A 13,717-nucleotide genomic window follows, 5' to 3' on the forward strand; every position below is an offset into this window, starting at 1 on the left:
CTACTGCATGTGTTGAAAGACTATTTTCTCAAGTGAACACTGTAAAAACAAAATTAACTAATAGTATGCATCAACTGTTGCCAACAGACTTCTTGCCAAGCAAGCAATTACAAGGAATAACACAGAGTGTTATTAGAAACCAACAAAGAATTTGATAGCTGATGCAACGTCAAAAAAGTCTCATCAGCAATATGTCAAGTCTTTTCCAGAAAATGGAGATTGTGATGCTGTTTATGAGATTTACACCGAGCCAGACAAGTGTTTTGTAATTGTATTTTGTGGATCATTTATTTGCTGCTAACTCGTAAGTATTGTTTATGATACCGGCTTGTCAAAATGTTGTGATGTAGTGCAGTTTACGTGAAGTCGACATTGGGTGAAATGAATTAGAAACAGTAGCGGAGTAAAAACAATGCTATGTGGACTTTCCATATTGCGATTATAATGTATACATTTAGCAAATAGTGGCTTTATGAAGCAAGTATGGCACGCAGACATAAAAATCATCTATTTTTACGTTGATTAAACATCGGGCGATATAAAAATGGTCATTTGTTGTCGTGATAACAATCTAGTGGTTTTTGGTCCTGATCTAGCTTTTTTGGTCCAATCAAGTGTTTGTTTTTAATTTTGAGACTGCAGCCCTGAAGCACAGTGTGTTCGTTCCATGACTATGTAGAACCAGTTTGCAAACCCACTGCGTTCCATCTCTGGCAATGAATGATAAAGTAGGCTATTGCCACACACTTTACATGAGAAATTGAGGCGATTGTTAACATGACAACTAACTGACGATAGAATCGACCACAAATGTCAATTAAGAAAATAGACAAACTATGATTGATGATAAAAAAAAAGATTAAGGACAACATTCAACAAACAAGCATTGATTCGACTTCTTTCATCACTCTTAAGCAAACTTCATCTTGAAATGGTAGAGCAACACATTGCACACCAACAGAAACACCAAGACTTCCTTCAGATATAGATTTATTATTCCTGTCCCAGAGATCGTCATAATGGCCTTTGAAGTTCTTCAATGCTTTCACATCTTCTTCCGTTACCTTAGTCATAGGAACAACTCCAGCTGGGTAATGCAAAAGGTTATACAATCCAGTGTAATTAAATAATGGTGAACCATCACTCAGAGATCCCAATGGACATCCAACTACAGGAAACGGAGGACAAATAACAGCATCTAAACCTTTTTCCTTCCAAGCATCATGAAATTCTTGTTTGTAAGCTTCAACTTTGCCTTCAAGTTTTCGAAGTCGTGTCACGGATCGATCCCCACCACCATGAATACAAATATCTTGACCAAGTCGAGGATATTTCATACCAACAATAGTAGACAAAATACAACGTGCCATTCTAGAAAGTGACCATTTTTTGATGAGAACATTCAAAACTGGATCAATTTCCTCGTTCTTAATGTTTTCAAACACAGTTAAGTCACCATCACCAAGCTGTATCAAAACGAAAATTCGCATCATATCACCAATTCTTGGTGGCTGGAATGTCACTAAAGTATGTCCAGCTTTTTCTAGAGCTTCTTTTGCCAACAAAACTGATCTCTTAATAGCTGGAGCAGGTTCATTGTATCCATCGTCAACATAATAACCAATGCGCAACTTCTTCATTGATCCAAATTCTTCTTCATTGAATGGAAGTGGTGGAACATTAACATCAAGCTCAAACATCAGCGGACATAACAAAGCACGCATTGCTAAAACAAGGGTATCCACATCTCTTGCCATTGGTCCAATTTGACCCCATAAGCCTTTTAAACCTTTTGTGCTTATTCGGTTTTGTGATGGTTTAAATCCAGCAATACCACACATATGTGATGGACATCGAATGCTGCCTGCTGTATCAGTCCCAAAACCCAACAAAGAACCTCCACAACCAACTAAAGCACCTTCCCCAGATGATGAACCACCCGGAGTAAACTTAACATTTTGAGGATTTAATGTTGCACCAAATATTGGATTGCTGCTTTCAAAACTACACATCATTTGTGAAAGATTGGTTTTCACAAAAGGAATCGCACCACAATGTTTCAGCACTTTTGCCAGAACACAGTCTTCTGTTGCTGGATGACCAATGTTAGCGGCAAACCCAACTGTTGAATCCATCCCTTTGGTTTCCAGACTTTCTTTTAAACTAATTGGCAAACCAAAAAGCATTTTAGTTTCAGGTTTTCCATTATCTTTCAAATTCGATGCATCATTGTGCGCAGTTTTGATGAGACTTGTCACGCAGTTCAGCCTTTGTGTTTCAGAGCACGCTTGATAAAGATAAGCATTCAAAGCTTTCTGAGGACTAATTTTTCTTTCTTGGACAGCAAAAATCAAAGATTGAGCATCCAAGCTAAGAATGACTTTTCTTTCATCAGTATCTTCATCATCTAATTCATTGAGTTTTGCTTGAATTGCAGCTGCTTCACTTTTTTTCAGTTCAACAGCTTTCTTTCTCAAATTGTTCCTCTTTTTCCATCGAAGATACAGCACACCGACACCACAAAGTGCTACAACACCAACACATCCCTTCTTTACATGTCGGATACCATATGGTGTAATTAAACCAGACATGTTGATAGCTGCAATAATAATTCGTAAGTATAACAGATGAAAGGTGGAATTGAAGGCACTGTGATACAATAATTGTCTTTTATTATTAACCCTAGCTTTGGACAAAGAAAAAGTTTAAACAATATAACTTCAGAAAATAAGTATTTTTTCTGTTCCATATACAAATGGTAGATAATCCAAGAGGCCTGCACACGATTGTACAAACAAGAACAAAATCAATAATAAAAAAGCAATCCTGTATCTATCTATGTTTGGAAAAAACAATCAAGTGCTTCTGAAGAAAAAAGTAACGATATTAAATAGAATTTAAAAACACAAGTGTTTGTATATATTATTAATATTGTAATCAACATGGTTTATTCCATTGTGTTGGTGAAACATGACTCAGGCAAGTTTTGCTGATTCTCTGGTATTCTTGTTTAAAAATTATCACTTTAGCAAACGAAAGTGTTTTTGCCACCACGTCCAACAAGCAAATGCGCAAGGAAAGAAAAAAATCCAGAAATCTTTCAATAGCTGCTGTTAGAGTATACATGTTTATCTGTGAGTGTTGTACTATTAGAAGTATTTTCAGAAAATGGCTTTCGCTGCTTTACTAATGAGAATGTGCATAAAATAATGAAAACGTATTTACTCTTGAATCATTCAAATTTAGTTTCATATCTGAAATCTTACTTTTCCATGAAGTGATTGTAACAGCAAATTTACTTCAAAAGAACTAATCTGAAAACTTGCACAAGTCAAGGTTAAAGAGATTTTACAAACATAGAATGCTTTTCTACAGGAAAACAAGCTAAACCAACACGAGATATTGCTAATCATAATCTACAAAAAATACTGGAAACACTCGAGGCTTAGCACTAATATCATCACCACAAAATGAAACAATGCTAAACCAATGTGACAGATGCAATCAACGCTAAATCATTCGAAAACAAGGTCTAACAATGTGGTTACGGCAAAGTTATCTTAAATTGTCAAAAACTTACGATCATAGCTCATTGACATAGGCCTATACTAATGCAAAGAACTGCTACATAAATTGTTGTAACATAAACATTAAACAATAATTGCAACTTATCAATTATGATATAGTACATTGTACATGAACGATAGTGATTAATTTTAAAGTTCAAAACTTAGCACAGCAGTTTACTGCAACATGATTGCACATTGTAATACATGGCAGGTGAATAATAATATTAAAAATGTTTTTACAACAATATTCTTTTATTATGCAATGTCTTGTCTTTATTCAGATTTTTTCTCACTTTAAGTGGGATCAGCAGTGTAATGCAGAATGCATACTTTCATTCGATGCAGTCCAAATCTTCTCTTAATTTTATAATCTTCTTATCTCATCTTTGCATCTTCAATTTGATATCCCTCTATTTTATGTTACACCACAATCCACATCGATGAAACATGAAATAAATTGTGCAAACCAATGCATTGCTGGGGCGCCAGTGAAAGGCCATGTCAGCAATACAGATGTCAGCCTAATTACAGTTGGTCTCCACCAAAATTGGATCAGAGTGAGAAATAAACTAACTTTGTCATATTAAGCAGGGGAAGCACTGGCTTTTAGAGCGGAGCATTAAACAATTGAAGCAATTAAACAATATAGCAAATATCAAAAACTTAACAAGCAAGCATTGATTCGACTTCTTTCATCACTCTCAAACAAACCTCATCTTGAAATGGTAGAGCAACACATTGCACACCAACAGAAACACCAAGACTTCCTTCAGATACAGATTTATTATTCCTGTCCCAGGGATCATCATAATGACCTTTAAAGTTCTTCAATGCTTCCACATCTTCTTCCGTTACCTTAGTAACAGGAACAACACCAGCTGGGTAGTGCAACATATTATACAATCCAGTGTAATTGATCACTTGAGGAGAATCAATCAATGATCCCAATGAACATCCAACTACAGGAAACGGAGGACAAATAACAGCATCTAAACCTTTTTCCTTCCAAGCATCATGAAATTCTTGTTTGTAAGCTGCAGCTTCGACTTCAATTTTTCGAAGTCGTGTCACGGAAGTGTCTATGCCGCAATGCATATAAAGCTCTAATCCTATTCGAGGATACATAAAACCAACAATGGTGGAAAAAATCCATCGTACAAATGCAGGAAGCGACCATACTCTGAAAACAGGTTTCAAAATTGGATCAATCTCTTCATTCTGAATATCTTCAAGAATAGTTTCACTACCGTCACCAGATGAGGTCAAAGTGGCAATGCGAATTGCATCAGCAATTCTCGGTGGCTGGAATACCTCTAAAGTATGTCCAGCTTTTTCTAGAGCTTTTTTTGCCAACAAAACTGACCTCTTAATAGCTGGAACAGGTTTATTGTATCCATCGTCAACATAATAACCAATGCACAACTTTTTCTTTGATCCAAACTCTTCTTCATTGAATGGAAGTGGTGGAACATTAATGTCAAGCTCAAACATCAGCGGACATAACAATGCACGCATCGCTAAAACAAGAGTATCCACATCTCTTGCCATTGGCCCAGTTTGACCCCATAAGCCTTTTAAACCTTTTGCGCTTATTCGGTTTCGTGATGGTTTGAATCCAGCAATACCACACATATGTGATGGACATCGAATGCTGCCTCCTGTATCAGTCCCAAAACCCAACAAAGAGCCTCCACAACCAACTAAAGCACCTTCCCCAGATGATGAACCACCCGGAGTAAACTTAACATTTTGAGGATTTAATGTTGCACCAAATATTGGATTGCTGCTTTCAAAACTAAACATCATTTGTGAAAGATTGGTTTTCACAAAAGGAATCGCACCACAATGTTTCAGCACTTTTGCCAGAACACAGTCTTCTGTTGCTGGATGACCAATGTTAGCGGCCAATCCAACTGTTGAATCCATCCCTTTGGTTTCCAGACTTTCTTTTAAACTAATTGGCAAACCGAAAAGCATTTTAGTTTCAGGTTTTCCATTATCTTTCAAATTCGATGCATCATTGTGTGCAGTTTTAATGAGACCTGTCACACAATTCAGCCTTTGTGTTTCAGAGCACGCTTGATAAAGATAAGCATTTAAAGCTTTCTGAGGACTAATGTCTCCTTCTTGGACAGCAGTAATCAAAGATTGAGCATTCAAGCTTAGAATGGCTTCTCTTTCATCAGTATCTTCATCGTCTAATTCATTGATTTTTGCTTGAATTGCAGCTGCTTCACCTTTTTTCAGTTCAACAGCTTTCTCTCTCAAATTGTTCCTCTTTCTCCATCGAAGATATAACATACCGACGCAAAGTGCTACAACACCAACACATCCCTTCATTACATGTCGGATATCATATGACGTTATTAAACCAGACATGTTGATAGTTGCAACAAAAACTTGAAAGTTTATCACATTAAGTTAAAACATTATTCACTGCAATTACATGATTATTTTGATTATTTTCTGATCCAAACATTAAATAAAACTAGTTGTGTCTGCTCAAGTTCCCAACATTTGTACATCGACTACCATCTGCGTGATACATTCTCTTGCGATCATATCATGGCATAACAATAAATCATCAGCAAGTGTTTTTGTGCTCCAATCATGATATTTTGATGAAAAATAAATTTGCAGTTAGAACATTCAATAGACATTTCTAATCCATTATCCATATGTCAATAACTGTGAAATTGTAGATACACATTCTAAGGTTCAACACATTTATACATGAACAGTTGTTTAGTTATATGGTGATGTCTGTAAATAGCACCTCCAATCCTCCATTAAACTTAACATACCTTGCAGCTTCAAATATCATACATCGTAAAATTGCTTCATAAACACAATACACTTGAAATGTAAACAAATATATATGATGTGAAGACATGTTACTTCTTTCTTTCATCCATGAAAACTTGGTAGATTCAAGCATAACAATACAATTCTAACACATGTACAAAAGCAAGTAAAATGCATTGAGGCTTGAATGTAGAGAACCACTAAGTTTACAGATAAACGTATGTCGTATACGCATGTATGCAGTGCTTAAGCTTATTCCATAACTGGGTGAACATTTGTGGAAATTTGTTTGTTGGTCTTGTTTCTGAAATAGAATATTAGTTGATGCTTTAACGTGTGATTCTTTTCATAAACAAACAGAAGCCAATCCGATAATCCATTGTCACAAATAGCTCGACTGTCACAATATTTTGTTTGCAAATAAACAGGTTAAGATCCTTGTAGCTTATTTTGACATGGCCCTTGACATGACAAACTACAAGTAAATAAAAGGTGATATGGGCTTAATTTGCAACACATACCATATAGATTGCAGACGTAAATTGAAAACAATAATGATAACTTGCAATACAACAGCACACTCATGAATGAAAAATAGAACAACGATATAGATTAAAATGAAATACAAAATTTGACGTATATATAGTTGATTGGAAACATCTTACACCTCTAGGCAGGCTTAGAAAGAAGAGATATAACATCAAATGTAGGATCTGACAACAAATTACACCAAACATACATGAGTGTGATTAATAGAATATATATAATTAATAATATATAATTGAAAAATAATTTCAAAAGAATGTCCTTTTCCATGACATGATTCTATGCAAATTTCACTCTGCATGACTTTTGAATAGAATAAAGAAACGTGTCACTAATGAATAATTATGTGAAATAAATAAACACTTAAAGTGAAAAGCAAGTTCTTATTAACACAAGTTCTTAACCCTTTGAAGGTTGGGGGGGGCTGTCAATTCAACTTTTTTGTATCAACAGTTGTATCTCTAAAACCACTGAGGCTGCAACTACGAGATTTCTTAACTTTTCCTAACTTTTATTCACCTCTATTGAGCTGAAATTTTGAGCGAATGAAGGTTATAAATTGAGAGATATAAGGCATTTCTCAGCAGATCCTCTGAAATATTTCATATTCTATTGTTGAAACTTTTCCCACCAGCTGGATGAAAGTAATTAATTTGGCCCATGTCTCGTTAATCCTAACTGTTTCACAGCGTGAAGGGAATTGGCTGTATGTAAAATTATGTAAAAAAAATACAATCACAACATTGCAATGCATGTTCTTCATCACTCTGCCAAAAAATAATGTGTAAACTCACGCTACAATTAGTCATAAGTCACCTCAACATTTCATTGTACATGACCAGTTCTAAAATTCAAGTTTAAAATTTTGGATATGCTCAGAGCGTGAATAATTTTACAAAGTGAATCACAAATTTTGAAATCGTGCCTCAAAAAATGACAGAGATATCACTCCTAAAGCATATGAAGAATCGACAGCCTCCCTCCCCCCAAAACTGAGCAAGACTCCAAAAGCCCAACTTTCTAAGGGTTAAATAGAACATTACTTTTTTCATAAAACTGAGAAATCTCAATAAAATGATTGCTTTGGTCTTCTCTAGACTAGAGTATGTCAAGTAAGACAATTAGGTGGTTGGTTCATATTGAAAGTATTCACAAGTTTGAACACTGAACAGTCTAATAGTTTGTTGGCTGAATGAGATTTTAAAGTTGGTTGATATTTTCTAAACTAATGACAATGATATAATGATCAGAAAACTGAAATGTCGAACTGCAAATAAACATTAAAAGCTGAAACAAGCAAGCATTGATTCGACTTCTTTCATCACTCTCAAACAAACTTCATCTTGAAACGGTAGAGCAACACATTGCACACCAACAAAAACACCAAGACTTTCTTTGGAAGAGGCTCTGATGTGTTTATCCCAAGGACCATTATAATGGCCTCGATAATTTTGCAATGCCTCTACATCTTTCTCCGTAACTTTTGTGATAGGAACAATTCCAGCTGGATAATGCAAAAGGTTATATAATCCAGTATAATTTAACAATGCTGAAGCATTATTCAGTGATCCTAATGGACATCCAACTACAGGAAACGGAGGACAAATAACAGCATCTAAATCCTTTTTCTTCCAAGCATCATGAAATTCTTGTTTGTAAGCTTCAACTTTGCCTTCAATTTTTCGAAGTCGTGTCACAGAGCAATCTCCACCACCATGAAGATAAAGATTTTGACCAAGTCGAGAGTACTTCATACCAACAATAGTGGACAAAATCCATCGTACAATAGGAGAAAGTGACCATTTTCTCATTAACGTCTTTAAAATTGGATCAATCTCCTCATACCTCATTACTTGCAGCACTGTTTTGTCACCATCACCAAACAAAGCTGAACAGAAGATATCCATTATTTCAGCAATTCTTGGTGGCTGGAATACCACTAAAGTATGTCCAGCTTTTTCTAGAGCTTCTTTTGCCAACAAAACTGATCTCTGAATAGCTGGAACAGGTTCATTGTATCCATCGTCAACATAATAACCAATACGCAACTTCTTCTTTGATCCAAACTCTTCTTCATTGAATGGAAGTGGTGGAACATTAATGTCAAGCTCAAACATCAGTGGACATAACAAAGCACGCATCGCTAAAACAAGGGTATCCACATCTCTTGCCATTGGCCCAGTTTGACCCCATAAGCCTTTTAAACCTTTTGTGCTTATTCGGTTTCGTGATGGTTTGAATCCAGCAATACCACACATATGTGATGGACATCGAATGCTGCCTCCTGTATCAGTCCCAAAACCCAACAAAGAGCCTCCACAACCAACTAAAGCACCTTCCCCAGATGATGAACCACCCGGAGTAAACTTAACATTTTGAGGATTTAATGTTGCACCAAATACTGGATTGCTGCTTTCAAAACTAAACATCATTTGTGAAAGATTGGTTTTCAAAAGGAATTGCACCACAATGTTTCAACACTTTTGCCAGAACACAGTCTTCTGATGCTGGATGACCAATGTTAGCGGCCAACCCAACTGTTGAATCCATCCCTTTGGTTTCCAGACTTTCTTTTAAACTAACTGGCAAACCAAAAAGCATTTTAGTTTCAGGTTTTCCATAATCTTTCAAATTCGATGCATCATTGTGTGCAGTTTTAATGAGACCTGTCACACAATTCAGCCTTTGTGTCTCAGAGCACGATTTATAAAGATAAGCATTTAAAGCTTTCTGAGGACTAATTTTTCCTTCTTGGACAGCATCAATCAAAGATTGAGCATCCAGGCTAAGAATGGCTTCTCTTTCATCAGTATCTTCATCATCTAATTCATTGATTTTTGCTTGAATTGCAGCTGCTTCACTTTTTTTCAGCTCAACAGCTTTCTTTCTCAAATTGTTCCTCTTTTTCCATCGAAGATACAGCACACCGACACCACAAAGTGCTACAACACCAACACATCCCTTCTTTACATGTCGGATACCATATGGTGTTATTAAACCAGACATTTTATTAGCTGTAAAAATAATATGAAATGAAATTTTAGCACATGAACAGCCAGAGGTGGGCACCCGCTACTTTTAAAGTAGCGCGCTACCCGCTACCGCTACTTTGGCCAAAGTAGCGCGCGCTACCGCTACCCGCTACCAATTTACAAAAGTAGCGCGGGCTACCGCTACTTCTTCCGCTACTTTTGTCTAAAATGACACTAGGAAACACTCAAGTCTCTAGTGACGCAAAAATGACCTTGAAAACAAATGTTATCATTCGTTTACGCTGTCATTTTGACGTCGTTATAGAAAACACATTCTAAGGGAAATTTATTGTTACGCATCTTTCAAAAATACGAGCATTTCAAAATGAGAGTCACTAAGTCCTACCCGCACTTTCGCTTAAGCACATCTTTTCCAACAGAGAAAAGTCTCTCCACCGCAGCACTGGAAGGAATGGGTCTGCTACTATTCGGTGAGTCCGATTCGGTGAGTCCGATTCGGTGAGTCCGATTCGGTGAGTCCGATTCGGTGAGAGCCCTATTCGGTGAGTTTTTTTTTTAAATTATTGCGCGCCGTAGCCTAATTATCATTGCCGTTATAGGGTTAGGGGATAGGGGTTAGGGGATAGGGGTTAGGGGATAGGGGTTAGAGGATAGAGGTTAGGGGATAGGGGTTTTTGGGGTTGGGGATTTTTGTGTTTTTTATTTTTGAATTTTTGTTTGAAAATATCGGGTACCGTAGTCTAATTAAAACCCCTAACCCAAACCCCCAAAACCGCAAACCCCAAACACCCCAACCCCATACCCAAAAACCCCCAACCCCCTAACCCCAAAAACTCCCAACCCCAAAACCCCCTAACCCCAAAAACCCCCAACCCCCTAACCCCAAAAACCCCCAACCCCAAAAACCCCCTAACCACTGAAAATGAACGCGGCGGTCCACTGTTACGAAAAAGGGATGAGGCCCTTAAAGTTTAAACGGTCATAAAATCTAAGCTGCTTGGAATTTTCATCTGAAACTTGGGGATTTTCCATTGCTCCCATAGAGGTACATTTGGCAGGGTTCCCACACATTTTTTATAAACAAATTCCCTACTTTTTCAATACTAAATTCTAAAAATTCCCTACTTTTTCAACACTAAATTAAAAAAATTTCCAACCTGATTTTGATCTAAATTGCGCATTAACAGTGTTTAATCAATGAAAATTTCTGTGCTGTATTATTTCCAAACACGATCATGCACAGGTTTAAAATTGTATATCCGGACTCTATTACATTCGAATCAGTATGAAAAATAATAATAATGTACAGTAGAAGATTCCTGTTTGAAGAAAAAACTCTTTTTTTTTTCAAAAGACCCGAACTGAAATCAGTTTGAATAAACTGTCACATTTATAATACTAAAACTGCAATTCAAAGCCTCATTCCATCGGACATGGCAACCTGCCATAAGCCAAACCAAAACAATTAAAAACCACACTACTGACAAACTGAAGTAAGTGAAAAGAACACTGAACACTGTCTTTGTGATTCTGAACACTGAATCACAAAGACATTGTACAGTAAATAGGATTTATGAATGATATTGTCTTTTTTGTTGTGTCATGATAGTAGGTTTTAGTAATGAATGGCCACCGTGATTGAGGACTGAGGTATTGTGGTCTTGGTCGCAGATATTGCCTGCATTAACGATGTCACTTACCGCTATTATCACCTAGCCAACCTGACATCATTGTTTTATGCGGCCGCTAATCGACTTCAACGATCATGGAATGTTACGTAATAAGAACAATTATACACGCAAAAATAAAAAAATCGATTGCTTAAATCAGCTCTTTTGTCTCGTGAGCTTTGCGTATTGCTCAACAATTGTATAAAGTTTAGAAATATCAAGAAATCATTAAAATTTGAAGTTGAAACTGAAGTTTGAATCAAGGAAAATAAACGTATTCAAAACTTTTACTTCAGCCGACGCTGTTTCACACTCAGTGTCTGGTCGGCAATAATTTTGCCGAAGCAAATATACGTTAATTTTGAAGGCTGCTGAGTTGGAAACAGCTTGTCCCGTGTATAAGTCGAACCTGGCTTTTTGAGGTGAAAACCACTTGCGAAAATCTCAAACTGCACTCGAGTATATACGAAAAATAAGTAAAATTTTGAACGTTAGGCTACAGAACAAAAATCGCCCGAGGCTAAATTTTCATGTCAAGTTAAATATTTCTGCTTCTGGAGTGCCCCACAATTAAATAAGTCACGCCATGGTTACTACACCACTGTCTGTACAGTAGAATGACCGGTATTTAAAGCGCAGATGAACAAGAAAAAAACAGTTCCCGAACTTTATTGAAAAGCTGCATGTTGCGCCACAACATTGTTCTTTGTAATACCGCTTTGAAGAAGGATTACGAGTATGAACAAAAGAATAAATTTTAAACTTCATTTTGAATTGAAAAGAAATGACGTAATGTCTTCCATCCTTAGTTATCATATATTTTTTCATTGCGTAGTCGTAATGTCTTGTAGGAATAAATTGAAAATCAGTATGATCACTCAAAATGAAAGTAATGGAACTACGAATCCTCACTAAACCAATGGTCTTGTTGTATCTAAGAGGACAACCTTATACTATATGTTACTGATCTACGGAGCTGACGTAAACCTTAAAAGTCATGTCGACTTATTCTTGATGCCTCCCTTATCGAAAATTGTTCTTTGTAATACCGCTTTGAAGGAGGGTACGACTATAAACAAAAGAATAAATTTTAAACTTCAATTTGTATTGAAAATACACGACGTAATGTCTTCCATCCTTATCACATATTTCTTCATTACGTAATGTCTTATAAAAATGAATCGAAAACGAGTCTATTCACTAAATATGAAAGCAACGGGACTACAAATCCTCACTGAACCAATCAGTAAAAGGTCTTGTTGTGCCTACTGATCTCTGGAGCATACATAAACCTGAAGAAATATGGACTTATTCTTTAAAAGGAATTTGACTACATATATTACATATCGATTAATGGATTGGATATTTTGTTTCACTGAACTTCAAAGTCAAAACGTATTTGTTTACCACAACCAAACCACTTGTGACGATCGAATTTGTTAATTCCTTATTCGATAAAATGTTTAGATGATGTCACGTCATTACGCCGATTTGAGATATTTCATTCATGACGTTGTATGGATGAAAAACTTTTACAAGTTTTATACTCTGCTGAGAGTAAAAAAGAAACACAAATGATAAATATTGGAGAAATTGAGTCTCCTTTACAACTTAAGAATCAAACAAGGCAAAACTGCAGAAACAAAACGTTTTGTTTGAGTGAAAGAATCACTGCAAGCAACCAATGCCAAAATGCGCGCGCAAGAAGTCACGGGAGTCTGAGATATCAAAAATTTAACAGGTTGTTATTTTTCTATATCAATCTGACGTTAGTTACTACTTTAAAAAATCTATATCTTTGCTTCTGTAGAAAATCCGCAGCAAGCGCCTTTTTTACATGTTTAGTATCGGCCAAATTTTGCCGATACCAATACTCAAACAATGACCGATATCACCGATACCAATACATCGGATTTTTTATCTACAATTTAGTCATCAAGGTTTTCCATACTTTTTCAATACCACGAGGGAGGTTTCACAAAATTCCCGACCTTTTCCCGGTCTGGAAAACGGGTTTTCAAATTCCCTACTTTTTCCCTACTTTCCCGACTGCGTGGGAACCCTGATTTGGTGCAATTTTGAGCAAAATCTGAGACGGTACCCATGGAACTTTTATTAATGTTGGTTGAGTTGG

The 13,717-nt window shown here is 36.3% G+C and overlaps 2 protein-coding genes across 2 annotated transcripts; both read right to left on the minus strand.

Moving 5' to 3' along the window:
• Positions 1 to 228: 228 nt before the first annotated feature.
• LOC145781269 (uncharacterized) lies at positions 229 to 5,948 on the minus strand. The gene is made up of 2 exons (XM_082593044.1): positions 4,235 to 5,948; positions 229 to 2,599 (listed from the first exon to the last, which is right to left on the minus strand). Exons 1-2 carry the CDS (start codon positions 5,946 to 5,948, stop codon positions 873 to 875), a joined length of 3,441 nt encoding a protein of 1,146 aa, XP_082449170.1. The 3' UTR covers positions 229 to 872.
• Positions 5,949 to 8,200: 2,252 nt separating this feature from the next.
• On the minus strand, positions 8,201 to 9,926 carry LOC145781270 (fatty-acid amide hydrolase 1-like). Its single transcript, XM_082593045.1, is given in 2 exon segments — positions 8,201 to 9,371; positions 9,373 to 9,926. Coding segments are annotated over 2 exon segments (1,725 nt in total).
• Between the last annotated feature and the right edge of the window lie 3,791 nt (positions 9,927 to 13,717).

The sequence above is a fragment of the Aplidium turbinatum genome, chromosome 12 (genome assembly GCF_918807975.1).
Source record: "Aplidium turbinatum chromosome 12, kaAplTurb1.1, whole genome shotgun sequence".
NCBI classification, from domain to species: domain Eukaryota; kingdom Metazoa; phylum Chordata; class Ascidiacea; order Aplousobranchia; family Polyclinidae; genus Aplidium; species Aplidium turbinatum.